The 22,246-nt window shown below is 52.3% G+C and overlaps 1 protein-coding gene across 2 annotated transcripts; it reads right to left on the reverse strand.

Annotated features, from left to right (window-relative positions):
* Nucleotides 1-345: 345 nt before the first annotated feature.
* Sh2b3 (SH2B adaptor protein 3) lies at nt 346-22,176 on the reverse strand. 2 transcript variants are annotated; one of them, XM_031337734.1, is made up of 8 exons: nt 21,840-22,176; nt 13,470-14,147; nt 4,021-4,122; nt 3,852-3,943; nt 3,676-3,770; nt 3,381-3,595; nt 3,132-3,303; nt 346-3,040 (listed from the first exon to the last, which is right to left on the reverse strand). In XM_031337734.1, the coding sequence occupies exons 2-8, from the start codon at nt 14,118-14,120 to the stop codon at nt 2,718-2,720; spliced, it is 1,650 nt and encodes a 549-aa protein (XP_031193594.1). In that variant the 5' UTR covers nt 14,121-14,147; nt 21,840-22,176; the 3' UTR covers nt 346-2,717. The 2 variants fall into 2 exon arrangements, with proteins under 2 accessions (XP_031193594.1, XP_031193593.1); XM_031337733.1 differs by lacking the exon at nt 21,840-22,176 and adding an exon at nt 21,552-21,706.
* Nucleotides 22,177-22,246: the final 70 nt, after the last annotated feature.

Genomic DNA, 22,246 nt, shown 5'->3' on the forward strand with positions numbered 1-22,246 from the left:
GGCTTCAGCAGAAGGAAGGCTGGCCAGAGGTGGGCAGCGTTCAAAAGTCCACATCTGCAAGCAGGTGCAGATTCTGTAAGCTTACTTTTCCTTTTCTACAGAACCAAGCCTTGTTGATCTGAGTTTTACCAGCAGGGGGCAGAAGATACCTCTTTAAAAAGGAAACAAAGAAATCTGACCAGTCCCAGGGTGTGTCCCTAGTGGCTAAGCACTTGTCTAGTAGCACAGAGCCTTGTCCCTCTCTAGTGCGGCCAGGGATGAGGGGGAAGATGGAAAGCACAGAATAAGGCTGGGCTGCCAGAAAGGAAGGCAAGTGGGAGGGGTGTGTGGATGCAGAGATCATGGTTGTAATTCTGAAACCCTTTTTAATTCACATACAGCAATTTGTACATTGTAGCAAAATTTGCATTATTCAAGAATAAGTTATTCATACAGTACATAAAACAAAGATTTGCCAAATACCTTCTGCTATGATGATAGAAGATGAAATCCCCTGTTCCTATGGTCACAATGCTGCTTATTCTGGCCACATGTTGGCCATTAGGTGTGTCTTCATTAGGAGGCAGTGGATGACAGTTTATCACTTGGTGTTTGCGCCAAGGTAACATTTAAACAAGAGACCGACCCGACCCCTCAGGAGAGAGGTGAAGCCTTAATTTAGGTTAAGAAACTTAGGTAAAGATAGTGTTGTGTGGCCCAGGATTGTAATGATCGCTATTCCTTTCTCCTACACCGTCCAGAAATGATCAGAGGCAGAAGATTTACACAGATAAAGCCATATGGATTGCTGGGAAAGTCAAGGCAGGTTAGTAGATTTACACAGATAAAGCCATATGGATTGCTGGGAAAGTCAAGGCAGGTTAGCTGACCTCTTTGGTGCTGGTGACTTGTAGTTTGTAGTTGAGTACTCAGAACGAAACGGGTGCGGGGACTGTTGAGCGACACTGACACTTCCTGCCTAGTGTGGCCTCGGTTGCCAGTGGTGGCCAGTAAAGACTGCTGGGGTGGGAATGGTGCCTGGTGTTGACATACTGGTGAGGGCATCTGGCCTGGGGCCTCTCAAACCTGCCTGCCCCCTTCAGCCATTGGACCTACTCTAGCAGAAAGAAAAAGTGTTGGCTTAATGTTGTCACTCTGTCCCAGTTATGAGAATAACTGTCAACAGTGGGTGAATCCCAGCACTATGGGGCAGAGGTGCTGATCTGACAAGTCTCTTCTGAAGGCCCAGGAGAATGTGAAGCTTCTGGCCAGGTGCAAGGACGCAGCTGTCCAACATCCTATGTAGACTAGACGGGAATCTGGAGCACGGGTTGGATATTGCTTCTATCTTTGGTTCATACCTTATGTACAGTGAAGGAAAGTTATAAGATGGAATACAAATCTGCACCTTCAAGAGAAGGTGCAGCTGCTTCCTTCACCAAAGCCCACCCACATACGCTTGCAAAGTGCAGGGTAACCAGATGAGGTCAGCACTGTTGGCTTCAGCAGGGCAGGGACATGTTTGCCTCCTGAACATATCTAGGAGTTAAGTTGTGATTCCCTAAAGCCACTGCTATGTGCCCATGAATAGCCCACTCCAGCCCCTGTGAACTGTTTCCCTTAGGAAAGATCACAGTATTGGCACTATCTAGATGGAAAGATTGTATGAATGGAACAGTCTCCCTACCAGTGACCCTGCTGCCACCTGGGACAGAACATTTAGGAGCTGTTACAGGAGTTTCTACATAGCAGGGTGCCCGCTCCCTTTTTGGCTCACAAAAGAGCCAACCTCAATAAGCCACTAGATGCTGGAGGGTGGGGTAGTCTATAAATATGGGTTCACTAAACAAGCCCAGGAGCCCTTTTGTGTTTGTCTCTTCCCCTACCTATTCAGCCCATCCTGTGTAAAGCTGCTATAAACCAGAGTTCTGTTTTTGCATAAGGCACTGGGGTGGAATGTCCCTTGCCACCCTCCGCTCTCTGCAAGCTGCCTGGATTTATTTCCCTGAAAGGGTGACATATTTCATTCTATACATTAGGGAGGACAGTGGCTACTCCATAGCAGGCAACTGTCCTGAGTGAGCAGACAAGGACACTAGCATGCTAGCTTGGCTCAGGGTAAGCGAAGCAAGGGTACTTCGCTGCCCCCAATTTCAGAGTGGCAGGGTCCTAGTAGGGCAGTGCAGTGAAGTAAGCTATAATACTAAATGGAAACCTGAATCCTTTAAGAAAAAAAAAAAGTACTCTGAGGTAAAATGTTTAAATCGTTTTTTGATCTTTAAGTTTGTCCCTCTAGCAGAGCTTCTGTCCTAAAGCTAAGAGTAGAAGCAGGATTATGAAGCATCCATCCATCGCCTGTGGCATGGAACGTGGACTTGCCACAGAACTGAAGCTACAGGGAAGGACACCATGTGAGAATCCAGGGACTGTTAGTGTTTTGTGCTTCCTGATGGCCCTACCTGGTAAGAAGTCTGTCATCAGTTCTGTCAGTTGCCACTGCCAGCTCTGGTCTGGGCCTGCAGCCCCACCTCCTCTGGGTTGGAGACTAGGCCTAGGGTGCCAGCTAGTGGCACCTGTGCACAAGAGCTACATCTGTAAACAGTGGGAGAAAGCCAGCGGCTAGCTGTGGCTGACAGGAAGCCTGTGACAGCCTTGTGTGTGTTGGAAGCGGGCACATCTGAGCTGGGAAAGGCTGACAGCAGCCTGTAGTTCTCTGGAAGGGAGGAACAGGGTTCCATTCACGAGTCTGCATCTCTGCACAGCTGTGAGAGAGGGGTGTACTGGTTGTCAATGGCCCGAAGGTGGCCCCGTGAAGAGGAGTCCATTTCGTAGTCTGAGTCCCGGGTACTGCTCACAGACTCAAGCTCCAGGTGCCGCAGACTGTTGGCCAGTTCCTCAGGAGAAGGCACCAGGTGGAAGATCTGCTCAGGGGGTGTCACTTGGCCAGGGAGAGCCTCTGCACCATGGCGGGGGGGACAGCCAGCAGAGCTGAGGTGGGGATGGCCCAGCTCCGAGTCCCAGTGAGGAAGGGAAAAAGGGAAAAGGACAGTGTTGGAGGAACCTGGAGAGATGACATGGATGAGTCTTAACTGAAGAAAGCGCAGAAAAGAAGTTGTGTGCACTTGCTGGGACAACAACTTTGGGGTTCCTACCTGGCGCGTGAGAGACGACTACCACATAGCCAGAGAGTCGGACATCACAGGCTGCTCCACATTCAAGTGGAATAGGGGAGCGCTGGAAGTGGCGGAGCATATCTACCACTGAAGGGAAGTGCAGGTGTTGAACACGGCACTGTCCACGCTCTGTGAGCACCAGGCGGAGGTGCTATGGAAAGGGATAGAGATCAGCCTGCTGCCCAGGCTTCATTTGCCCCACCCTGGTCCACCAGTTCCTGTCCCTACCTTGGCTCTGCCCTGTAGGTTGAATGTGAGTACATATTCCCCTCTCCGGGACTCACTCTGCCGCACCAGGAACACTCCATGGGCATCAGGGCCCTGCAGCTGAACCAGCTGTGCAGCCCTCACCCTGGAGATAGGGCCGTGGAACCAGGGGTAGCAGGACAGGAAGTGATCTGTTTTCTGGCAGGCTGGGTCCAGCATCACCCCAGGTGAAGCACCTGGCGGAAAGATGGTGGTGGTGACCCGCAGAGGGGCCACATGTCCAAGGACACCCAGAGACCAAAGATCTGGCACATACCTTGGTCCAGGGAGTCAGTGCTTCCCCTTGGGGATCTAGCTGGGCTAGGCTCTGCCACTAAGGAAAGAGGTAACTCTGTGTCCAGGTGCTCCAACCTGTAGGGAAAGAGGCTGGGTAAGAAGGGATCCAGAAGGGATTATCAGAGGGAACCAAGGGTGGGCAGGGACAGTTCTTACCCTAGGCCTGTGCTTGCCCTGAGCTCTGCCAGCCATGAGTTCAGTTGCTGTTCATCTCCCACCTCAAAGATGATGTCTGTCTGGTTCTGCACCTGCAGAAAGGAGGCATGCAGCTCTGTATCTGAGGAGAGAACAATGTCTCCCAAGGAGCCATAGCCCTGGCACTCACCTTCAACACAAAGGTGTAGAGATTGTCAGGCATTTCCAGGCGTGTACATGGTCGGATCTCCCGGATGCTAGAGCAGGCCTCTTGGAGCTTGGGCTTTGAGCTCTAGGAAAGCAAGGGTGATGGTAGCGCAGCCTTTAATCCCAGCACTTGGGGAGGCAGAAGCAGAGGCAGGTGGATTTCTGAGTTCCAGGTCAGCCTACAGAATGAGTGCCAGGACAGCCAGGGCTATACAGTGAAACCCTGTCTTGAAAAAGCCAAAAAGGGGGGGGGGGGTATTCAAAACTCCCCCCACCCCTCAGGCCTCTCAGGTTATCTGTGGTCTCTCTAGTGGAGGGAGGCATAGAACATCCTTCTCTTGCAACTTCCCACCTCTGGGAACAGTCCTTAGCAAGCCGCAAGAGTCATATATATCATGGCTTGGCGATGCCACCTTTCTGGGTTTGGCTGCTCCCACAAATGCCAGTTCTCAGGGTCAGAGTTCTTCTAGGGAAGCCACCCCTTCCCTGCCCTCTGGTCCTTTATTTCCTCTTGTGATAAGATTGTTCTTGCTGGCTAAGAGGGCTGAGGACCAGCTTCAGCAGAGACTAGAGATAAGTAACTGGGAGGGCCAGAGAAGTAGGAAGGAAAAAGGACTTGACAGGCCTTTTCTCCCCTCCTTCCATGGCTTTTGTCCCAGGTTAGAGACTACCAGGTGTTCCAGCCAAGTGCATCAGAGCCCAGCTTTAACTCTGCTCTTTGCAGAGTCCACTCCTTCACCATCAGCTTTGGCCAACTGCCTGTTAACAGGAGAGAAGGGGGGCCTGCTGGAGATTGGCCAAGTGGGTAAGACATGACTCCAATTCCTGTCCACAACTGCTGTGTGATGGCCAGAGTCCAGACTCTTTCTAACTCCCTGTTTACACCTTAAAAGGATCAGAGTCACAGTGCCTGTCCTAAGCTACTTGCTAAGATGCCTGACCCTGTACTAGGCTGGGGACAGGGTACCTAAGCACTAGCGTATGGTCCATTTGGTTGGACTTCTTTGGTTGGCATGCAGGTTGTGGGAGCATCTAGTCAGAAACCTAAATACATTTGAAGGCCTTAGATTCTTTCTTACCAACATGCTTTGCTGGTCAAGCCTACCAATAAGTAGCTTTCCCTAGATCCAGCTTGGGGTGGCTGGGGGACTGAAGTGTCCAGGTCATTTGTGGTTTCCTCAATGTAAGCAGAGTGGCACCAACTACCACATTCTATACTTTCTACTTCCTTTTGCTTTGCCCTGCCGTCTCTGGTATACAGGGTACTTATTCTACAGCCCTAGACCAGGTTTTTTTTACTATCTCCAGACTTTAACTTGGACAGATGATGTGGGTCTGATTGGTAGAATTAAAGGCCTGAGATGTTTCTAGGGTGGTGGTCAGTCCTATGTGAGCCATGACATTGCAGCTGCCTGTCTCCTATAGTCCCAGCACAGTGATACATCACAAAGAAGCCAGAGGTCAGGAGTCCTGCCACCAGCCACTACACCTCCAGCCTGCTGGGAAATGGGGGTGGGGGGACACTAGGGCCATGGCTGCCTCTTGGGGTCCTTGTACTGATTTCTGGTCATTCTTAAAGTCACATGGTTTCATGTGTCAAGGGACAGAAAAGACCTGTCTTAGCACCCAGCAGTACCTTCAACAGCCTGTTGAAGATATTTCATCAGGGTACCTTCATCTTCATAGGGTACCAGGGAAGCCACATCCACCAAACAAAGAACCTGTGACTGACTTGAATTCCTCAGCAGATAGCCATGGCCCAGCAGACCACAAGCTTCCACTGAACTACCCTGTGTGGAAGCCTGAGGGACCATGAGAATGGCCTTATGCCAGGACTGTGCCTGTGTGAGCCCTCCCCTAGGCTGAAGCAGCTTCCATTCTAGAGCCCAGTGCTACTACCATCATCACCCTCTGATCTGAGGACAAGAAATAGGGCCTTAGGAAGAGAGAGCTGTCTTAGGGTAACTAAGTCCTGGCACGTGTGACTGGATAATATGAAGCCTTTACCAAAACAAAAACACAGATATCCTGCTTTGTTCCAAAATAGATTTCAGTCAGATTACAGGTTTACGCAAGGACATTTGGGAGCTAAGCAGACCAGAAGTCAGTCTGAAGACAAGTCTGGTGGCAGACAGTTGTGGCTGTGCTTCTTCCCCACTCTGTTCTCTCCCATCATGGACCTTATTTTCATTTGAGGCTACAAATTCCAGGCTCATAATACCTGCCTGCCAGGCCTGGGCCAGCCCTGGGCTGGCTCTGCTGGCCTCTTTTCCCCAAGGTTACCTACAGGTCAAAAAGACTTGGTACAGAGGCCTCTTGGGAAGTGCTCTGCCCCAGCATAGCAGGCGCTGGGAGCCATAATTGCATGCTCCACAGCAGCAACAGAGGCAATGGTCGCACAACAGTCAGTAGCTATAGCTAGAAGGATATCCTCAGCACTGGAACACAGGCTGCCCAACAGAATGCTTCCAAGAGATGGGGTTTGCAGGCTAAGAAGTCACAGGAATGTGCATAACTGAGGGAAAAGAGCTAGTAGGACCAAGGAGCAGAAACGTTCCAGAGCAAATCCTTGACATCATGTAAGGCTCTTTGTGTATGTGTCAGAGGGTAAGCCCTGTTAAGAAGAGCCCCAAGTAGGCACCCTTCACAAGCATAAGGGATCCCCAGGACACTGCCTGTCAGGAGAAGATGTTGGGGTCCTCAGGAAACCTTTATGGGTGAACAGAAGTGACACCTTTGAGTCCTGGAGGCAGGCAGCACTGATGATCAGCTGTGGCCTCATAACAAGACCAAGACCCATGGCATGAGGCAAATCAGCAAGACAGACAACATAGCCTAGAGATGGAGCTCGGTTGGTAGAGTAAATTTATGATGAATTTATCATGAATTTAGCCCCCGGCACCACAAAAGCCAGATGTGGCACAAATTTCAGTAGGTTCAGACGTTGAGGTCATCCTTGACTACATGAGCTCAAGGTATAGAGAAACCAGTCATGGCCTACTGAGACCTAAAGTACAAGAGTAGCTGGGGGTGTGGCTCTGACTGACTCCTTGCCCAGCATGCATTATAAAGCCTGAGCTCAAATGAAATGACCAAGAAACAACGGGAACAGAATCCATCCACAGACAAGTATTCCATAATACCCAAGTCCAGTTCCCAGCACCCACACCAGAGGATCCAACACCCTCTTCTGACCTCTACAGGCACCGGAGCACGCACATGTACAGACATGTAATAAAAACCTTGAGCTTAAGCTGAGGCAAAATAGTCACAAATTCCAGGCTAAGTTGAGAATACATAGGGTAAAATGGGGGTTACAAGATAGCGGATAGTGCTGGTGCTGGTGCCGTTGGGTGCAGGATACAGCAGAGCACTGACATGTCACTGCGCATAGGAAAGACCCTTAACCAGCCACAGAACCAACCCCAGTCTTGGCTCAGGTCCCAATAGCTGCAGACAATATGGAGATATAAAGTGACAAGTCATATGGCCACTTTTGTGTGCTTTTGTGGGAATATCACTGTGTTGTAACTTTGCAGCTTCTCAAAATGTTAAGCATAGATTGAACAACTTAGTAAGATACACTGCACAAACGTTCAAAGCATTGTTCACTCTAACTTTCCAAGTGGAAACAACCTGATTTTCCACTTAGTCATAAATTAGTTAAGAAAATAATGGTAAGTCCATACAAGGGACTATTATCTGACTTGGGAGCCTCCTAAAGGACATAACATAGATATACAAAGGCCATGTCCAACCTGAGTTCATTTGAAAACCGCTAATGTCCTAGGAGAGGGTGGTGATGGCCATGCCACTCTGAGCTAGTGAACTAGTGAAATCATCTTCCAGTGGACCCTGGAGTTGGGGAGAAGAGCCCAGCCCAACACTGCCCTCTTAGGAACTCTACCCAAGGAGACTGATGATGCCATGCTCAGTGCTGAGTTAACTGCACTCGGGAGACAGCCCAAGTGTCTAAACTGGGTACTGGTGATGCAGAGTTAGAACACACCTGTCTGCCTTACTGACAGTTCTCTGCAGCCAGGGACAGGTAAGTGTTGGGAAGTCCATCTGTAGTTTTGGTCACTTTGGACAATCTTTATCAGTTTCCTACGTGGTGGCGGCATTCTGAGGCCATTTGGCCCCTTTCAGATAACTGCCTAGGAACAAAAATTTTCCTGGGCCTGTGTTGGGGCCAGAGTCAGATGGCTGGCCTCCCCCAGAAGGGTCTCTCTTCACTCATCCCAGCCTTGGCCAGAGGAGAGATAAGAGGGAGGGCGGATGTCCCTTTGCCACAGGGCTGTGCTGGAACCCTTCTAAAGCCTTGGCTTCATTTTCCACTCACAAAGCAGTGGGTAGGGATATTTCCCCACTAACAGGGGAGGGCACGTGGGAGACACAATCCTAGGGTCTGGAGCCTTCCACGCAGGGAGTGTGCCAGAGTACCCTGTCTGCCATAATGAGAAACTGAGGTTCACAAGCTCAAGTTCTCAGTCCAAGAATACAAGCCAAAATATGAGCTCAAACCTGCATTTCCCCAGTGCCTACCACACTGCCCTTAGCCATGAGCCCTACACTGAGCCCACAGCCCTGATTCCGTGATGGTGGTAGACAAGGTCTACTCTGGATTTAAACAGTGAGCTAGAAGAGGCCTGAGAGTCACCAGCTGCCTGCAGTGTTGGCACAGCTTGAGCTGTGACCACCAGTTTTCAACAGAACCCATTAAGGGAGCAGGAATTGGGGTGCATATAACAGGTTCCCATTGGGAACTCTGACACCGTTTTTTCCTCCTCGTCCCCTTCCAGTCCCATAATCACAGAGCCTTGCTCTCAGTTCAGAAAGGCATAGGCATCTTGCCCCTGAGGCCCAAGGTGGGTGGGCCTGTCAAACACTATGACATCTGAGTGTGGCTTCTGCAGGCAGGACTTGCCTTGCAAACTAGGGGGTTTAAACAGAACCCCAACCCTCATGTTCACACAAAGCCCCATTTCTGCCTCCTCCAACTCTAGGTTGTGGGGCCTTGGACCAGTCTTCTCATCTGAGAGTTGATTTTATGATAAGCCCCTCAAAGGTATTGTGGGAGGACTCCATGGCCAAGTCAACTATCGCGTTTGTCACAGGAAAAGCGATGAATAGGCACGATACCAGGGACAGCAGCTCAAAAGGCCCAAGGGGAGACCTGCTTTCGAGGGTCAAGTGGCAAGTGTTGTTCCCATAGCTGAGTGGGGGTGGGGCTACAGGACCACAGAGCCTGGAACCAGGCTTCCTGCCTCCCTACCACCTCCTCCCCAGCCCAGAGGAAACCGCCAGGCCAGCAGTGGCCAGCCCTTTCTTTCTGCTTCCTCTTTCCCACACATGTCCCAGGCTCCTCAGGCCTCCTGGCCTCCCTGTCCTTGTTCCCAGCAAGTATATGGCCCTTCTGCCCATCACCACCTGAGCTTCTGCAGCACCTCTCTCAAGCCACGGAGCCTCACAAGGGACCACTGGCACTAGGATGGCCCGCACCCAGTTCCCTTCCTGCTGCACTCTACCCTCTCACCCTCACTCTCACTCGCACCACCAGCTGTGAGACCTGTCTCTCTAAGCAGCAGCTCCTGCAAGGCCTGACCCAGGCATACTCCAGAATCACTCCTGTTCCTGACACCACAGAAAGCCACAAAGTGGTGGCATGAGGCTTTCAGGATCACCAAAGGGAGATTAAACCTGGCCAGACCTGCTGCTCCAAGGGGCTGGGAGAGGCCCCAGGCCTGAAAACCACTCCTGCCAACTGGGCCAAGTAGTAGAGATCAGCAGCCCAAAACCTTTGGTCCCCTGGGAAGGGCAGAGGCTGAGGATTCCCTACAGCCCTCAGGAGTGCCCTCACCTGGGGCAGACATTGAAACAAGGCTGTCTTTAGCCCCCTCATCTACCACACCCCTGGTCTCTGCCCTGCAGAGAACTGCACAGAAGCCACTCCTCAGCTAGTCATGTCCTCTAGTCTACTTGACCACACAGGTAAGAGTAGGTGCTGGGACCCTCCTGTGTCAGTCCCAACATGTTTTTATTTTTGAGATGGGTTTATTTTGTATCCTAGGCTAAACTTGGATACACAGTCGTCCTGCCTCAGCTTCCAGGGTGCTGGGGAAATGGGGGTGGGGTGGGGCATCCATCATACCTAGTTTTTGAGGTAGCAACTCATGTAGTCCAGGCTGTTCCCAATTTTGATATGTAACCAAGACTAACCTTGAACTGATGCTGTCACTGCCTAGCTGTGGGGGTTACAGGTTGTGCCACCATACCCAGTTTAGATAGATCTCAGAATTTTTTTCTCTCCAGGGTTTCTTTTGAATAATCCCTTATTCAAAAGGTGTCTACTTGCCCCTGTGTGCATGTCTGGAACATGGTGTTAAGTCCTCAGCATAGCCTCCATGTGCCACAACTCCTACCTTGGGGCCTTTAGCCTGCACTATACCTTGCTGCCAGTCAGTGGGTTCCCCTTCAGACTCACAAATGATCATGCCTATAGCCCCAGCACTCGGGCTGGAGCAGGAAGATTACCTTCACTTGAAGGCCAACCTGAGCTATATAGTGATCTCCAGATCCACCAAGGCTACTGAGTAAGACCCAGAATGGGGGGGGCGGGGGGAGAAAGAGAACGAAACTGATAGTTTAAAAAGCACTGTTGTCAGGGCTGGAGAGATGGCTCAGCCGTTAAAAGGCTAGGCTCACAACCAAAAAGCACTGTTGTCACAAACTAGAGCGCTGGTCTACAGGACAGATGGTGTCCAGACAGTCTCTCCAACATACAGCCAAGTATCCACAGGCACAGCATGGTGGCCTTGCCTCATTCCCACATACCAACTCAGCCTAGATGCTCAGTGCCATAGCATGAAGGGAATGATAAAGTTCAAGAGGAAAAGACACAGTGCCCACAAAGCCTGGGGTGGGCTAATATTTCTTAAATAGGATATAGAAAGCATTGAAATGGGGAGCTTGTCTAGTGTGGTGACAAATGCCTATACTCCCAGCAAATCAGGATGCTGAGGCAGGAGATTTAAGAATTGAAGGCCGGGGCTGGAGAGAAGGCTCAGCAGTTAAGAGCACTGACTGTTCTTCCAGAGGTCCTGAGTTCAATTCTCAGCAACCACATGGTGGCTCACAACTATCTGTGATGGAATCCGATGCCCTGTTCTGATGTGTATGAAGACAGAGACAGTATATTCATGTTCATAAAATAAATTTAAAAAAAAAAAAAGAATTGAAGGCCAACAACCTCTGCTACATAGGGAGATGCTTTCTCAAAAAATTAATAAGGGCTTTCAAGATGACTCAGCAGGTACCTGAATTCCATTTCTTAAGACTCAGGTGGTGGAAGGAGAGAAGTCACTCCTACAAGTTTCTCTCTGACCTTGGCATACCTCCCATCCCTGCTAAAAGCTAAATTGCATCAAGTGAATCAGCATAAAGGTAGGAACTTGAGTTGTTAAGAAGGCAGTCCACATTGTGTGTCATAACATCTGCAATATAGAATGCCCATACCACACACAAGTCCTTAGAAAAGGCAGCAGACTGGCTAAGAAGATGGATTAGCTGGTAAAGCATTACCCACAAACATGAGGACCCCAAGAACTGAGGGCAACAGCTAGACCACCCAGCATTGAGAAGAAACAGGCAAGCAGACCCTCTGGGGTTCACTGGACAGGTGGGCTAGTTGAATTGATGATCTCTAGGTTCAAAGAGCTTGTCTTAAAAGATAAAGCCTCCACATACATGTACCCCCAAGCACAGATACATAAAGGGAAGGATGCGGTTGGGTAAGGATACGACAGGCTCTTTACAGAATAAATCACAGGCGGAAAGAAAACAGGAGGCACTAAGCTCCTGAGACAAGCACATGCCCACTGAAGCTGACCTGGGGCAAGAGTGGGTAAGGCTATGGAAGCAGGGATCTCTCTGCCACCACCACTAAGGATACCAGCTGGCACAGCCACTTGGTGAAAAGTCATAGTGTCACCAGGAAAGCCACTTCCAGGAATATACCCAAGAGAAACGAAAGTACAAGCCCTGCAGAGACCTATGTGAATGTCACTGTGACATTACTCAGAAAAGTCCCAAAAAAAGCCAAGTACAGGAGCATATATGCTCATGGTGCCAGCACTTGGGATGCTGATGCAAGAGGACCTAAGCAAGATCCTATCCATGGAGAAGAGAGCACTGAAATGGAAACCACCAAACCACTCAGCAACAGGTATCAGTAAAACACAGCAGGCTAGTGATAAGCACACAAAACAAGATGAACTCAGAACACTGCAGAGAGGGCTCAGCAGTTAAGAGCATCTGCTGCCTTTGCAGAGAACTCAAGTTCGAGTTCCATCACCCATACCAGGTGGCTCACATCCACCTATAACTGCAACTCCAAGGTACTGGATACCTTTGGTCTCTGAGCTGTGCTCACATATATGTATACATAACAAACACATAGGGACTGAGGATTTAAGTTGGTGAATAGAGTCCTGCTGACCATGCACAGTGCCCCAGGTCCAATATCTAACACCACAGTTGTTTCCCTGGTGGAACATGCTTGTAATCCCAGAAACCAGGAGGTAGAGACATGTTCAAACCTTAAGGTCATTCTCTACATAGCTGGTTCATGAGCAGGCTAGGCAAGATGCTATCTCAAAAACAAAACCATATACCTAAACTGGAGAGAGAAGGCAGAGTGAGGAAATGTGTGTGCTTCTGGGTCACCTGGAGGTACACACTGAAACTCGGAGCTTCAGAGCACCACCATTTAGCAGTCACTAGCAGGGAAGACATCTTACAAGACCCTTTGCCACACTAGCACACCCAACCACCTTTCAGCTGCATGCTCTTGGGGGCTTACTCCTTCCATAGCTCCCAGTACGACAGCTTCCCAGCCCCTAGCACACAGTAGGTAATTATCTGGCCCGTGATCATTGCTAAGCATATACCTGAATATTACCAGTAGTGCCTTGGGGTTGGGCTCACATCACTGTTACCCTACAGCCAGGCTGTTACACAAAATGGGACAACAGAGAACAGAAGAAATCACGGCAGGCAGCCAGGCTACACACATCCACCCATGAGGGATGGATGCCAGCTGCAGGCTGAAATACTGAGACCCTAGGCCTCACTTGCCAGCAGAGTAACTGAAGCCAGGGCAACCAGCCAGAAAGAAAGTCTAAGAAAAGAAACTGCAGAGTGGGCACACCAGGGATGCCACTCAGCCCTCACGGACTTCCTGAAAGCTCCAATGTCCATGTCACATATATCTGGATTTCAAAGACTTTGAACCAACTTGCTCCAACCCATCAACAGCATGAACAGAGTCCTTGAACTCTCCAGGGTCACAGACTCACTGTCCTGGAAGAGTTGGGGCCACAGGGTGCCTATCGAGTTGTAGGCATACTGTAGCATACTCTCCAAGGTGCTCACCTTGGGCGGATCGAAGAGTTGCAGAAGGTGGCCATGGCCCCGACCTGGAGAACGAAGCACCAGGCGACCCCGCTGCCAGCGCGCACCGCTGTCCATTGCTGCCTCGTCCGCCAGGCTGTAACGCAATACCACCTCTTTGAGCGCCTCGGCGGCGGACGGCTCTCGCAGGCTCCAGGGTAGCAACTTGCGGGCCGGTCCCGGCCTGGTGGCAGCGGTGGAATCGATGTCATTGGTGTCGCTAGTAGCCCCCGGCAGCTCCCCAGCTGAGCGGCGGCGGAAAAGCTGGCGCAGGCCACGGCGCAGGTGCTGCAGGGCACAGGTGGGCCGTGGGCCCAGGTCCTCGGAGCTACGTGCCTTGGGCAGCGCGGGACGGGCCGGAGCAGTAGCACGGTAGTCGTGACCCTGCGGTCCCGCGAGGCTCTCACGCACCTCCCGGCAGAAGTGGCGCTGGAAGAGCTCAGCGAACTGCAGCGACACCAGGTCCGCACGAGGCGGCTGTGGGTGCGCGCGCGCAAACAGCCAGTACTGGCGGGCCAGCTCCCGCGCCGCCGCTGCTGCGTGCCGCTCGCAGAAGTCGCTCCAGCCGCGCGGGGATGCTGGTGAGGCGGGTGCCGAGGACGTGCGGGACGGCTGCACGGTGGGCTCGTTCATGGTGGAGAGCGAGGCGGGGCTGCCGGGCTGTAAGACAAGTCAGAAGGCAATGAGCCCAGAGAACATCCCCGCCCCTCCACCGGGAACACCCCGCACGTGGAAGCCAGCGGGCCTTCAGCTCCCACGTGGTGGATACAGTGGGTAGGCAAGTTCTACCAGGGAAGCGCTGCCTCCTTCAGGGGGGCTCAAAGAGCTCAGCACCACTCAGAGCAATGATTGGGGTTTTCTAGAATTTTCCATCTACTATTTTCAGGCTTCAGTTGACCATATGAAGTGAAATTTCCAATGAAGGGAACTCCCTACTAGGAAACAGGCTGTTCACAGCATACATATCCAAGTGAAAACTGACGGAATAGCCAGGTCTGCTTTGTAAAGACTTAAAACACAGGCTCTCCACCGCCCATGCTGGGTGCTCTAAGTACAGCTTCTTTCGTGGGGGACAGTCTGACAAGAGGGATTTTAGACTCATTTCCCACAATTAAAAGTTTTTAATGTGCCAGGCAGTGGTGGCGCACACCTTTAATCACAGCACTTGGGATGCAGAGGCAGGAGGATTGCTGAGTTCGAGGCCAGCCTGGTCTACAGAGTGAGTTCCAGGACAGCCAGGGCTACACAGAGAAACCCCGTCTCGAAAAAAAAAAAAGAAAGAAAGTTTTTAATGTAAACACTTGTTCATAGGCCCAGAGCCTTGTCCACAGCTCCTTGCTTTTGGTGACAACCCCAATCTGCAGGTAAAGCTGGGGAAGCAGGGACCCTGGTTTGTCCCATTGTCGGAGTCGAGGGGCAATCTACCACCTCTTCCAGGAAGCTCCAAGCTCGAACCTACTGTCCACCCTGTAGGACCTATTTACTCAGCACACAAGTCAAAGCTCATGTGTTTAGCTAGGTTTTTGGGGTTTTGTTTTTGTTTTTCGAGACAGGGTTTCTCTGTGTAGCCCTGGCTGTCCTGGAACTCACTCTGTAGACCAGGCTGGCCTCGAACTCAGAAATCCGCCTGCCTCTGCCTCCAAGTGCTAGGATTAAAGGTGTGCACCACCGCTGCCACCACCACCACCGCCACCCGGCTCTAGCTAGTTTTTACAGGCACAGGAACACATTTGTAAGGGGAACATGTAATGGTGAACAAGAAAGGCCTGGAGGGCAGACCCATTCTGAAATGGAAGACTGTGGGGGCAGATTTGGGATTCAGGGGAGTAACTGAGGCAGAGGGATATTACTTATCTCTAGAAAGTATGGTTAGAAGTATGGACTCTGAAGCCCAGGCCCAAATTCTAGGCCCGCTCTCACCAGTTAAGTGATCTTGAATGACCTCACATGGTTCTCCACCTCTGTTTCCCATGTCAAAGGAACTAACTCATCCTGCCCACTTCAGAGTGTTACAAAGAAAGACTCAATTATGAATGGCTTAAACTCTGGGAAAGTTCAATGTGACTGGCTGCTGTCCTCACAGAGCAAATGTATCGAGCGTGGGGACAGCCACACAAAAGATGAAAAGCAGCCTGTAATGACCAGACTCACAGGGATGTAAGTATTGCTAAGCTTGATAGAGAACTCAGGGAGATGCAGGTGCAAGACAGTCAAGATGTCTGTGGGTTAACCCTGCAGTGTCTGTGTGTCTGGCCAGGATAAGCACCTAGCAACCTGTGTATAAGACCCACCTCCATCTACTCCCTCAGGCACTCCCCAGAACAGATTGAGGGCCTACTATGTACCATGCACTGCAGTGAGTCCAGGGAATGCACAGTGAACAGGTAAAATATTTAAAATCTTAACTAATGTGGTGGCCTGTGCCTGTGATCCCAGTACTGGAATGATCAAGAGTTCAAGATCATCCTTGGCTACAGAGAATTCAAGGCCACCCTGGGCTTTGTTGAGACCTGTCAAAACAGAGACAAACAAGCCTTGTCTCCCCACCCAGAGCTCATTGCAAAGAGGGCCAGGCAGCCACCTCAATTTCCCACTCATTAAATATTTATCAGGAGCTAAAGGTCCAGAAATGGGACTTTTTCTGTTGCCCCTACCCCACAAGTCACTTTTTCCTCTGTGGTCTGTGCTCTGCAAGACCCAAAACAGACAAAGAAGGGTGACTAGCACCTGATAGGACACTTCAACTCTAATGCAAAGGCCTGTGAACTCACTGGGAGGCACTCTGCACTCTGTCAGTACTTTGCATACCATGCCACAAAACTATAAGGTCCTTAGCACATAGTAGGTACTTAGCACATAGCAGCAAAAGCCAGGAGTCAAAACAAAACAGGCTAAACCTAACGAGGTCCACCTCATTCTGTCCACCTCCCCATGGAGAGCACCTACTTCCTGGGAGGTTCCCGGCCTTGTCAGCGCCATATCCCTGTCCACCAGGCCTTGACACGGGAGAGTCAGGCACAGCCTTCATAGTCTGGATGACCCACAAGCTGAGTGCACACATAGCCCCAGCTCTATCCACAGATTACAAGGGCCACCTGCAGGCCTGGCATGAAGAAAGAATATTTTTTTTCTCTTTAGAATGGCCTCCTCCTGTCTCCAGCTCCTGAGCACTGGATTTATGGGCATGTACTAGGTTTCTATGGTGCTAGGAATAGAACCCAGAGCTTCCCACATCCTAAGTAAAGAACCCTACCAACTAAGCTTCACCAGTCTAAGAATAACTGCCTGTAGACAATGCCCAATGACCAACATCACCCACTAGCCACCATCTTGCCTAGCCTACCTTCTGGGCACCCTGTGCTCTGTCTACACCTGCCCTTCATCTGGAACATGTGCCTGTTCACTGTGTGTGCCAGGGTATAAGGCTCAGCTGCAGAACCAGACCCTGGTAGGACCTTCCATGCTCCCTGACAGCCAGGCCCAGCTGTGTGCTCACTCCAATGGCCCTCAAGTGGCACCCACCACTCCTACCCACTCTTTTGACCACTCCTGCAAAGATAAACTTCAGACATCACAGAACCTCTATGGCATAGGCATGAAACCACAGGGTGACCAGTAACAGCACTCAGAGGCACCTCCAGGAACTAACTTGCTCCCTACACCCTACAGAGCTTACAGCAGAGCCAGGAATGTGAAGGACTGTTTCAGCTCTGCTGAAGTAGAAAGTGACCAGTATCTCTGTTCACAGCCCAAACCTACCAACTGTTTAGAATCAGCTATAACTTACAAACAAAGCACATCCACTTACATTAAAATGGTTCCCTGAATCGAAACTGGCTGGGTGTGGCTGGTCCTTAAGTCCAAGTCAAAGGTAGGGAAATGAGGCATGGGAGGTGGGCTTACTCAAGGCTAGGTTGCCATCTAGAGGGGTTGGATCCCAACCAGCCTGCTCACAAGTACAGGCTCGAGTCAGCCACAGTACCCTATCCATCTTCACCATTCTGAGGTGCACCTGCTACCCCCAAGGCCCACTCAGATCAAGTACCCCTGATACATTGGCAACTGGGCAAGGCAGACTGGCACTCCAGTCTCAGGTCACATACCAACCACCCCAACTCCAACATGGAACTCTAGGAACACCCTTGGGAGGAAGAGAGCACCCCTAGGACCTGCCCCAGGAGCCTTAGGGACTGTCACCATCCAACCCTGCTCAGGGGCAGTGGGGCAGGCAGGTAGGCTTTGATGGATAACCCCAGTGGCACTCAGAGATGTGGTAGGTTGGCACAGGCTGGAGAAGAGAGTGGCTGTGCTATTTGTTGTCGACACTTAAAGCAGCAAAGGTGAGTCAGGCCACCCAGCAAGGCCCAAACCTCAGGAGGGACCCAATTCTGGGCCAGGCAGCATGGGAGGCATGGCTGTGGAACATGGAGCATCCCAGGGTGAGGTGGCTCCAGACTGGATGGCTAGGGAGGCTAGGCAACATAAAGGTTGTCCCCTCCAGTGACTGACAACATTGTCCATGTACTAGGAGATGAAGCACAACTTCTGAGCTCTTGAGAACCCTGGGACATAGTAGAGAAGGAAGGAGCAAAGTTCAGCCCCAAGAGCTTCACATTCAGCTTGTGATGTGCTCTGTATCAAGGTGACTACAGGCACAGGTCTCCTCACCCACAGAGGATACAGTCTCACCTGCCCACCTGGGTTTAGCCTCAGAGGCTTCTCCTGATTTCCACCCCTGGTAGAAGCCACACTGACAAATAGAGCTGGGCCCTGGGTAGCTTGTTCCCCCAACCCCACATATGCATGGCAAACATGCAGAGCAGCTAGCTCCCTGTAGGCAGCAAGGTGGGCAGCATCCCTAAACACCCTCATTGCCCCATTCAGCTCAGTAGCCTCTCAGCTTGGTCACCAGCACTCCCATCTCACAGATGCAGAGGAAGCCTCAATACCTGGAGGCTCCAGACCTGCCAGGTCAGGGAGGGCTATGAGAGTAGGGTGGGGGGAGGGAGGGAGGAAGGGAGAGAGAGAGATCCACCTGCAGGTCTGGGAGGGCACAGATGTTAGGACAAGAAACCCCATACCACCCTCTAAAGGCTGCCACCTCCAAGGAGGCCTCCAAACTGACTATACTGCAGAACTGAAAAGACCCAGTGCACACACCTCACATTCTGGCCCACAGGAAGCAGGGTGCACAGGAATCAGCTTGGCCCTAAAAGACTACCTAGACTACCTGGCAGCCAGGAAGGCCCATCCTGGGATCACCAGGCTGGCCCAGTCAGCCAGAACAGAAGTGTCAGCTGGCTTCATCTGCCCTACCTCCCAGGGGCTCCTCCACCCCACAAACACAACCTGATATTCCAGACAGCCATCACTCTAAGTAGGCTCCAGCAGGTGGGTTGAGCAGGGGAACAGCCCCCAAGATTGGTGTACCCTCCCCCAACCAGACAGGATTTCCTTTACCAGCTCCAGGGTTGACAGTGGCAGAAGTGATGGCAGATGTACCTCACTGCCAGGGAAAAGCCTCACCAACTCCAGAACTGCCTGGTGCCTTGAGGAAGACAACACCGACAGCCTCTGGCCCTTATGTGTCCCTCCTCGGGACTCTCTGGAGATGCCACCACTGTGGGTCTACAGTAGAAAGGCACGTCTACCTCCTGCATCTAAAGACTGCATTGAGCCCCCACTCCCAAGTCTGGCCCCACCCCCAGTCAGCTGCTGTGAGTCAGCCCCACAAGCAGGGCACAGACTTCCTCCCTCCAGGCCTCCCTGGAGACCAAGCTGCACCCCCCCAACAGCTGGGGGGGGCACATCCGGACAGGCCCCTAGGGGCTCCAGGACTGGCTCACAAGGAAGCCAGGGGGCTGGCCCCCCTGCCGACCCTTGACAGGGTTGTGTAGGAGGAAAAATCTTTCAGCCATCTGCTTAGCTGCTGGGTTTCCGGCTGGCCAGGGCGGGGCATGCCATCAGGTCCCTTAGGGACTTGTCTCTGGCCCCAGTGAGAAGGGTACTGGGCTGGAGAGCTCACTGGTGGTGGTGGTGGGAATATTAATGAGATCCCCAGAGCACTGACCAAGAGACACTAGTTGTCCAAATCATGGTGTCTAAGCAGGTGATGTCTAACAGTGCCCAAGGACATGCAACCAGGCCTGAGATGTACCCTGTCCCTGAAGGACCTCAAACCCCTGGAAGTTTGGAGCTGGGATGCAGGGCTCCTGGGTCCAACTAGGCATGACTCAGCCAGTGACCCCCACTGAGTCACTTCCCCTATGCAGCCTGCTAGCCTCAGTTTCCTCGGGGAGGGTGGGTGACTGGGAACAGGCCTGGCAGGATCAAGCAGCCCCTCCAGACACTCCAGATGGAAGCTGCTTCCTGCCCTGTCCTCCCCTGCCCAACCAGAAATGCTTAACACCCAGGGGCCCTGGGGACCGTTTTCCCAGGAAACCTGGCAATTAAGTGCCAACTACTCCTGGATTAATAGCAATAGCTTGAATTTATTGCACACTAACATGCCAACACTGCATGCCTCTCCCTGAATAACTATCCTTCAGCACCTCCACTTCAGACTTCCAAGAACACTTGTAGCTCTGAGACGGTAAAACCCAAGCCTAAGACCTCAGAGTCAGGCCAGTTACAGCCAACCTACTTCAGATGTCCTCTCCTTGTTGGGCCCCTACACAGCACACAACCACCCTAGAGCGGCACGAGATTTGGCTGACCCTGGGCAGGTCCCAAGAGATGTCAGGTAACTTGCCCAGGGCCTCACCCCTGAAGCTAGCAGAGTCTGGATTAGTTTCCACATGAGTGCTGCTCCAGGCAGAAGTGGGGACACGACAGGAAAAACTTCTCATTTCAACAGTACTATCTCTCCCATCTCTGTGTGCCAGCAGTTAAAACCCTTCCTGCTCTTGATGACTTCATCGCCTCAGAGAAGTGCCCACCCCAAGAGTCACAGCAAGGGGGCATTCAGAAACTGACTAGCCTCAAAAGGTGTGCTGGACCCCAAAGACCTGCTCTGGGAAGGGCATAACATAGACGCAGGCAGTTAGATCCTTGAGAGGTCACCAAAAGCCTCCCTCAGCAGCTCATGCTAGAGACTCTGGGCCTGACAGCCAGAAGGACTTTCAGCTCCATCCCAGAAGACGGAGAAACCAGAGGGTGGCCCAACTAGACTAGACAGCCTGAGGCACACAAGCTGACTGCACAGCCCAGCGACTCAAAGGAAAGGATATCACTTGTCTAAGAACATTTTGAATGGCGAGGACTAGGCACTGGCTGACATTTGGTGCCACAGAGTCAGGAAGGAAGAGGAGCAGAAATGACCTCAACAAGACAGATAACACCCTTGTCATGACTGCCTGCTCTCCTGATCAAGCCATCTTGTGCTCTGGTGGCCCTGACAACTAGGTGTCAACTGAGGAAACCGGAGACCAGAAAGGAGTTGTCATCTGATCTTGCCCAGGGTCCTTCAGAGTTCCCTGCCCACAGACTTGGGAAACCCAGAGCAGCTATACTCAGGAGAGCTGAGGAAGGTTTCACAGCCAGGGTCAATAAAACTGGACAGCTTCAATACCAACAGCCTGTAACTGAGCCATGCTCCCAGCCAGGCACAGGTGCCTTCCACACGGGGTTCTTTAAAATTCTACCGCAATATAACTGCACCGCCAATCTCTCATTACTCACTTAACACAGGAGAAACTGAGGTCGCGGCCCTCATTTGGAAAGTGAGGAGAAAGAACACAAGTTCTGCCTCTAGGACCCTCTGTTTCCTCTTTTGCCACTGCCCAGCCCTTGAGATCCCCAAACCACAGCTGCTGCTGCTGCTGCTGCTGCTGCTTCGGACCAGCCCCTTCCCAGCTGACCACCCATTGGGACTGCACAAGTTCCAGAATGTATTCACCCCTTGGCTCAGACGGAGTTTCCTCCCAGAGGGGACCTGTGGAACAAGGTTCAGAAAGTGTCCTAAGAGCATAAAACTCTTACAACCTCAACTTCCCCAGTGGGTCCTGGCCTGTGCCACCCTCCACCCCCATCTCAGCCTGATTTCACCTTTAGGACCCCACATACCATCCCTGTGGACCACCAGGGCCCTAGTGACACACGTGTCCACCACCACCCCCAGCTCCCGGCAGGGACCAAGCACGCTGTGTCGGGACAGCTCTCGGTTCCTCCCGCGGCGCCCCGCCAGGCTCCTCTCCGGAGGCCCCAGCTGCAAGCACTGACCTCCGCGCCCACATCACTGCGGTCTGGGATTGGGGAAGAGAAACAGAATGAGGAAACGCCAGAAAACAGAAGCGGGACCCGGGAGGACCACCCAGCCCAGTTCCTCCAACACGCTCCGCGGGCCGCGCTTACCGCGCAAGCTGCGGGTCTGGGCCCGGCCGGCCCATGGCGTCGCACGGCCTCTCGGCGCTCAGGCAGGAAACCCCGGCTCGGAAAACGGCCAGCGCCTCATTTCCGCCGCCAGCTCCTGACAGCAGCCGGGGGACGCGGCCCCGGGCCGCCCCCGGGACGATACTGCGGCCGCCGCCGCCGCCGCTGTGGACCCCGTGGCCCGTGACAGTCCGGGCGGGAGAGCGGCCAGGCGGAGGCGACAGCCCGAGCCCATGCCGCCCCACGCCGTTATGTAAAGAGGAATCCGGGGCGAGCGGCGCGCGGCAGAGGAGGGCGGCCCGGGGCGTGGCCACCGTGAGCCACGCCCCGTGTGCCGCCCGCGGAGGTCGGGAGGCCCCGCCCTCCCCTCACGCCTCCGCCTGCTGCCC

The sequence above is a fragment of the Mastomys coucha genome, unplaced genomic scaffold (assembly GCF_008632895.1).
Source record: "Mastomys coucha isolate ucsf_1 unplaced genomic scaffold, UCSF_Mcou_1 pScaffold22, whole genome shotgun sequence".
Lineage (NCBI taxonomy): Eukaryota > Metazoa > Chordata > Mammalia > Rodentia > Muridae > Mastomys > Mastomys coucha.

Bases quoted from the DNA above. Each gene is read 5' to 3' on its own strand.
- Sh2b3 (XM_031337733.1), bottom strand. The intron at 4,123-13,469 runs GTGAGCACCTTG...TTGCTTTCCTAG, and splicing joins AACTCTTCGATCCGCCCAAG to AGCTCAAAGCCCAAGCTCCA. The intron at 3,944-4,020 runs GTGAGTGCCAGG...TCCTTTCTGCAG, and splicing joins TCTACACCTTTGTGTTGAAG to GTGCAGAACCAGACAGACAT.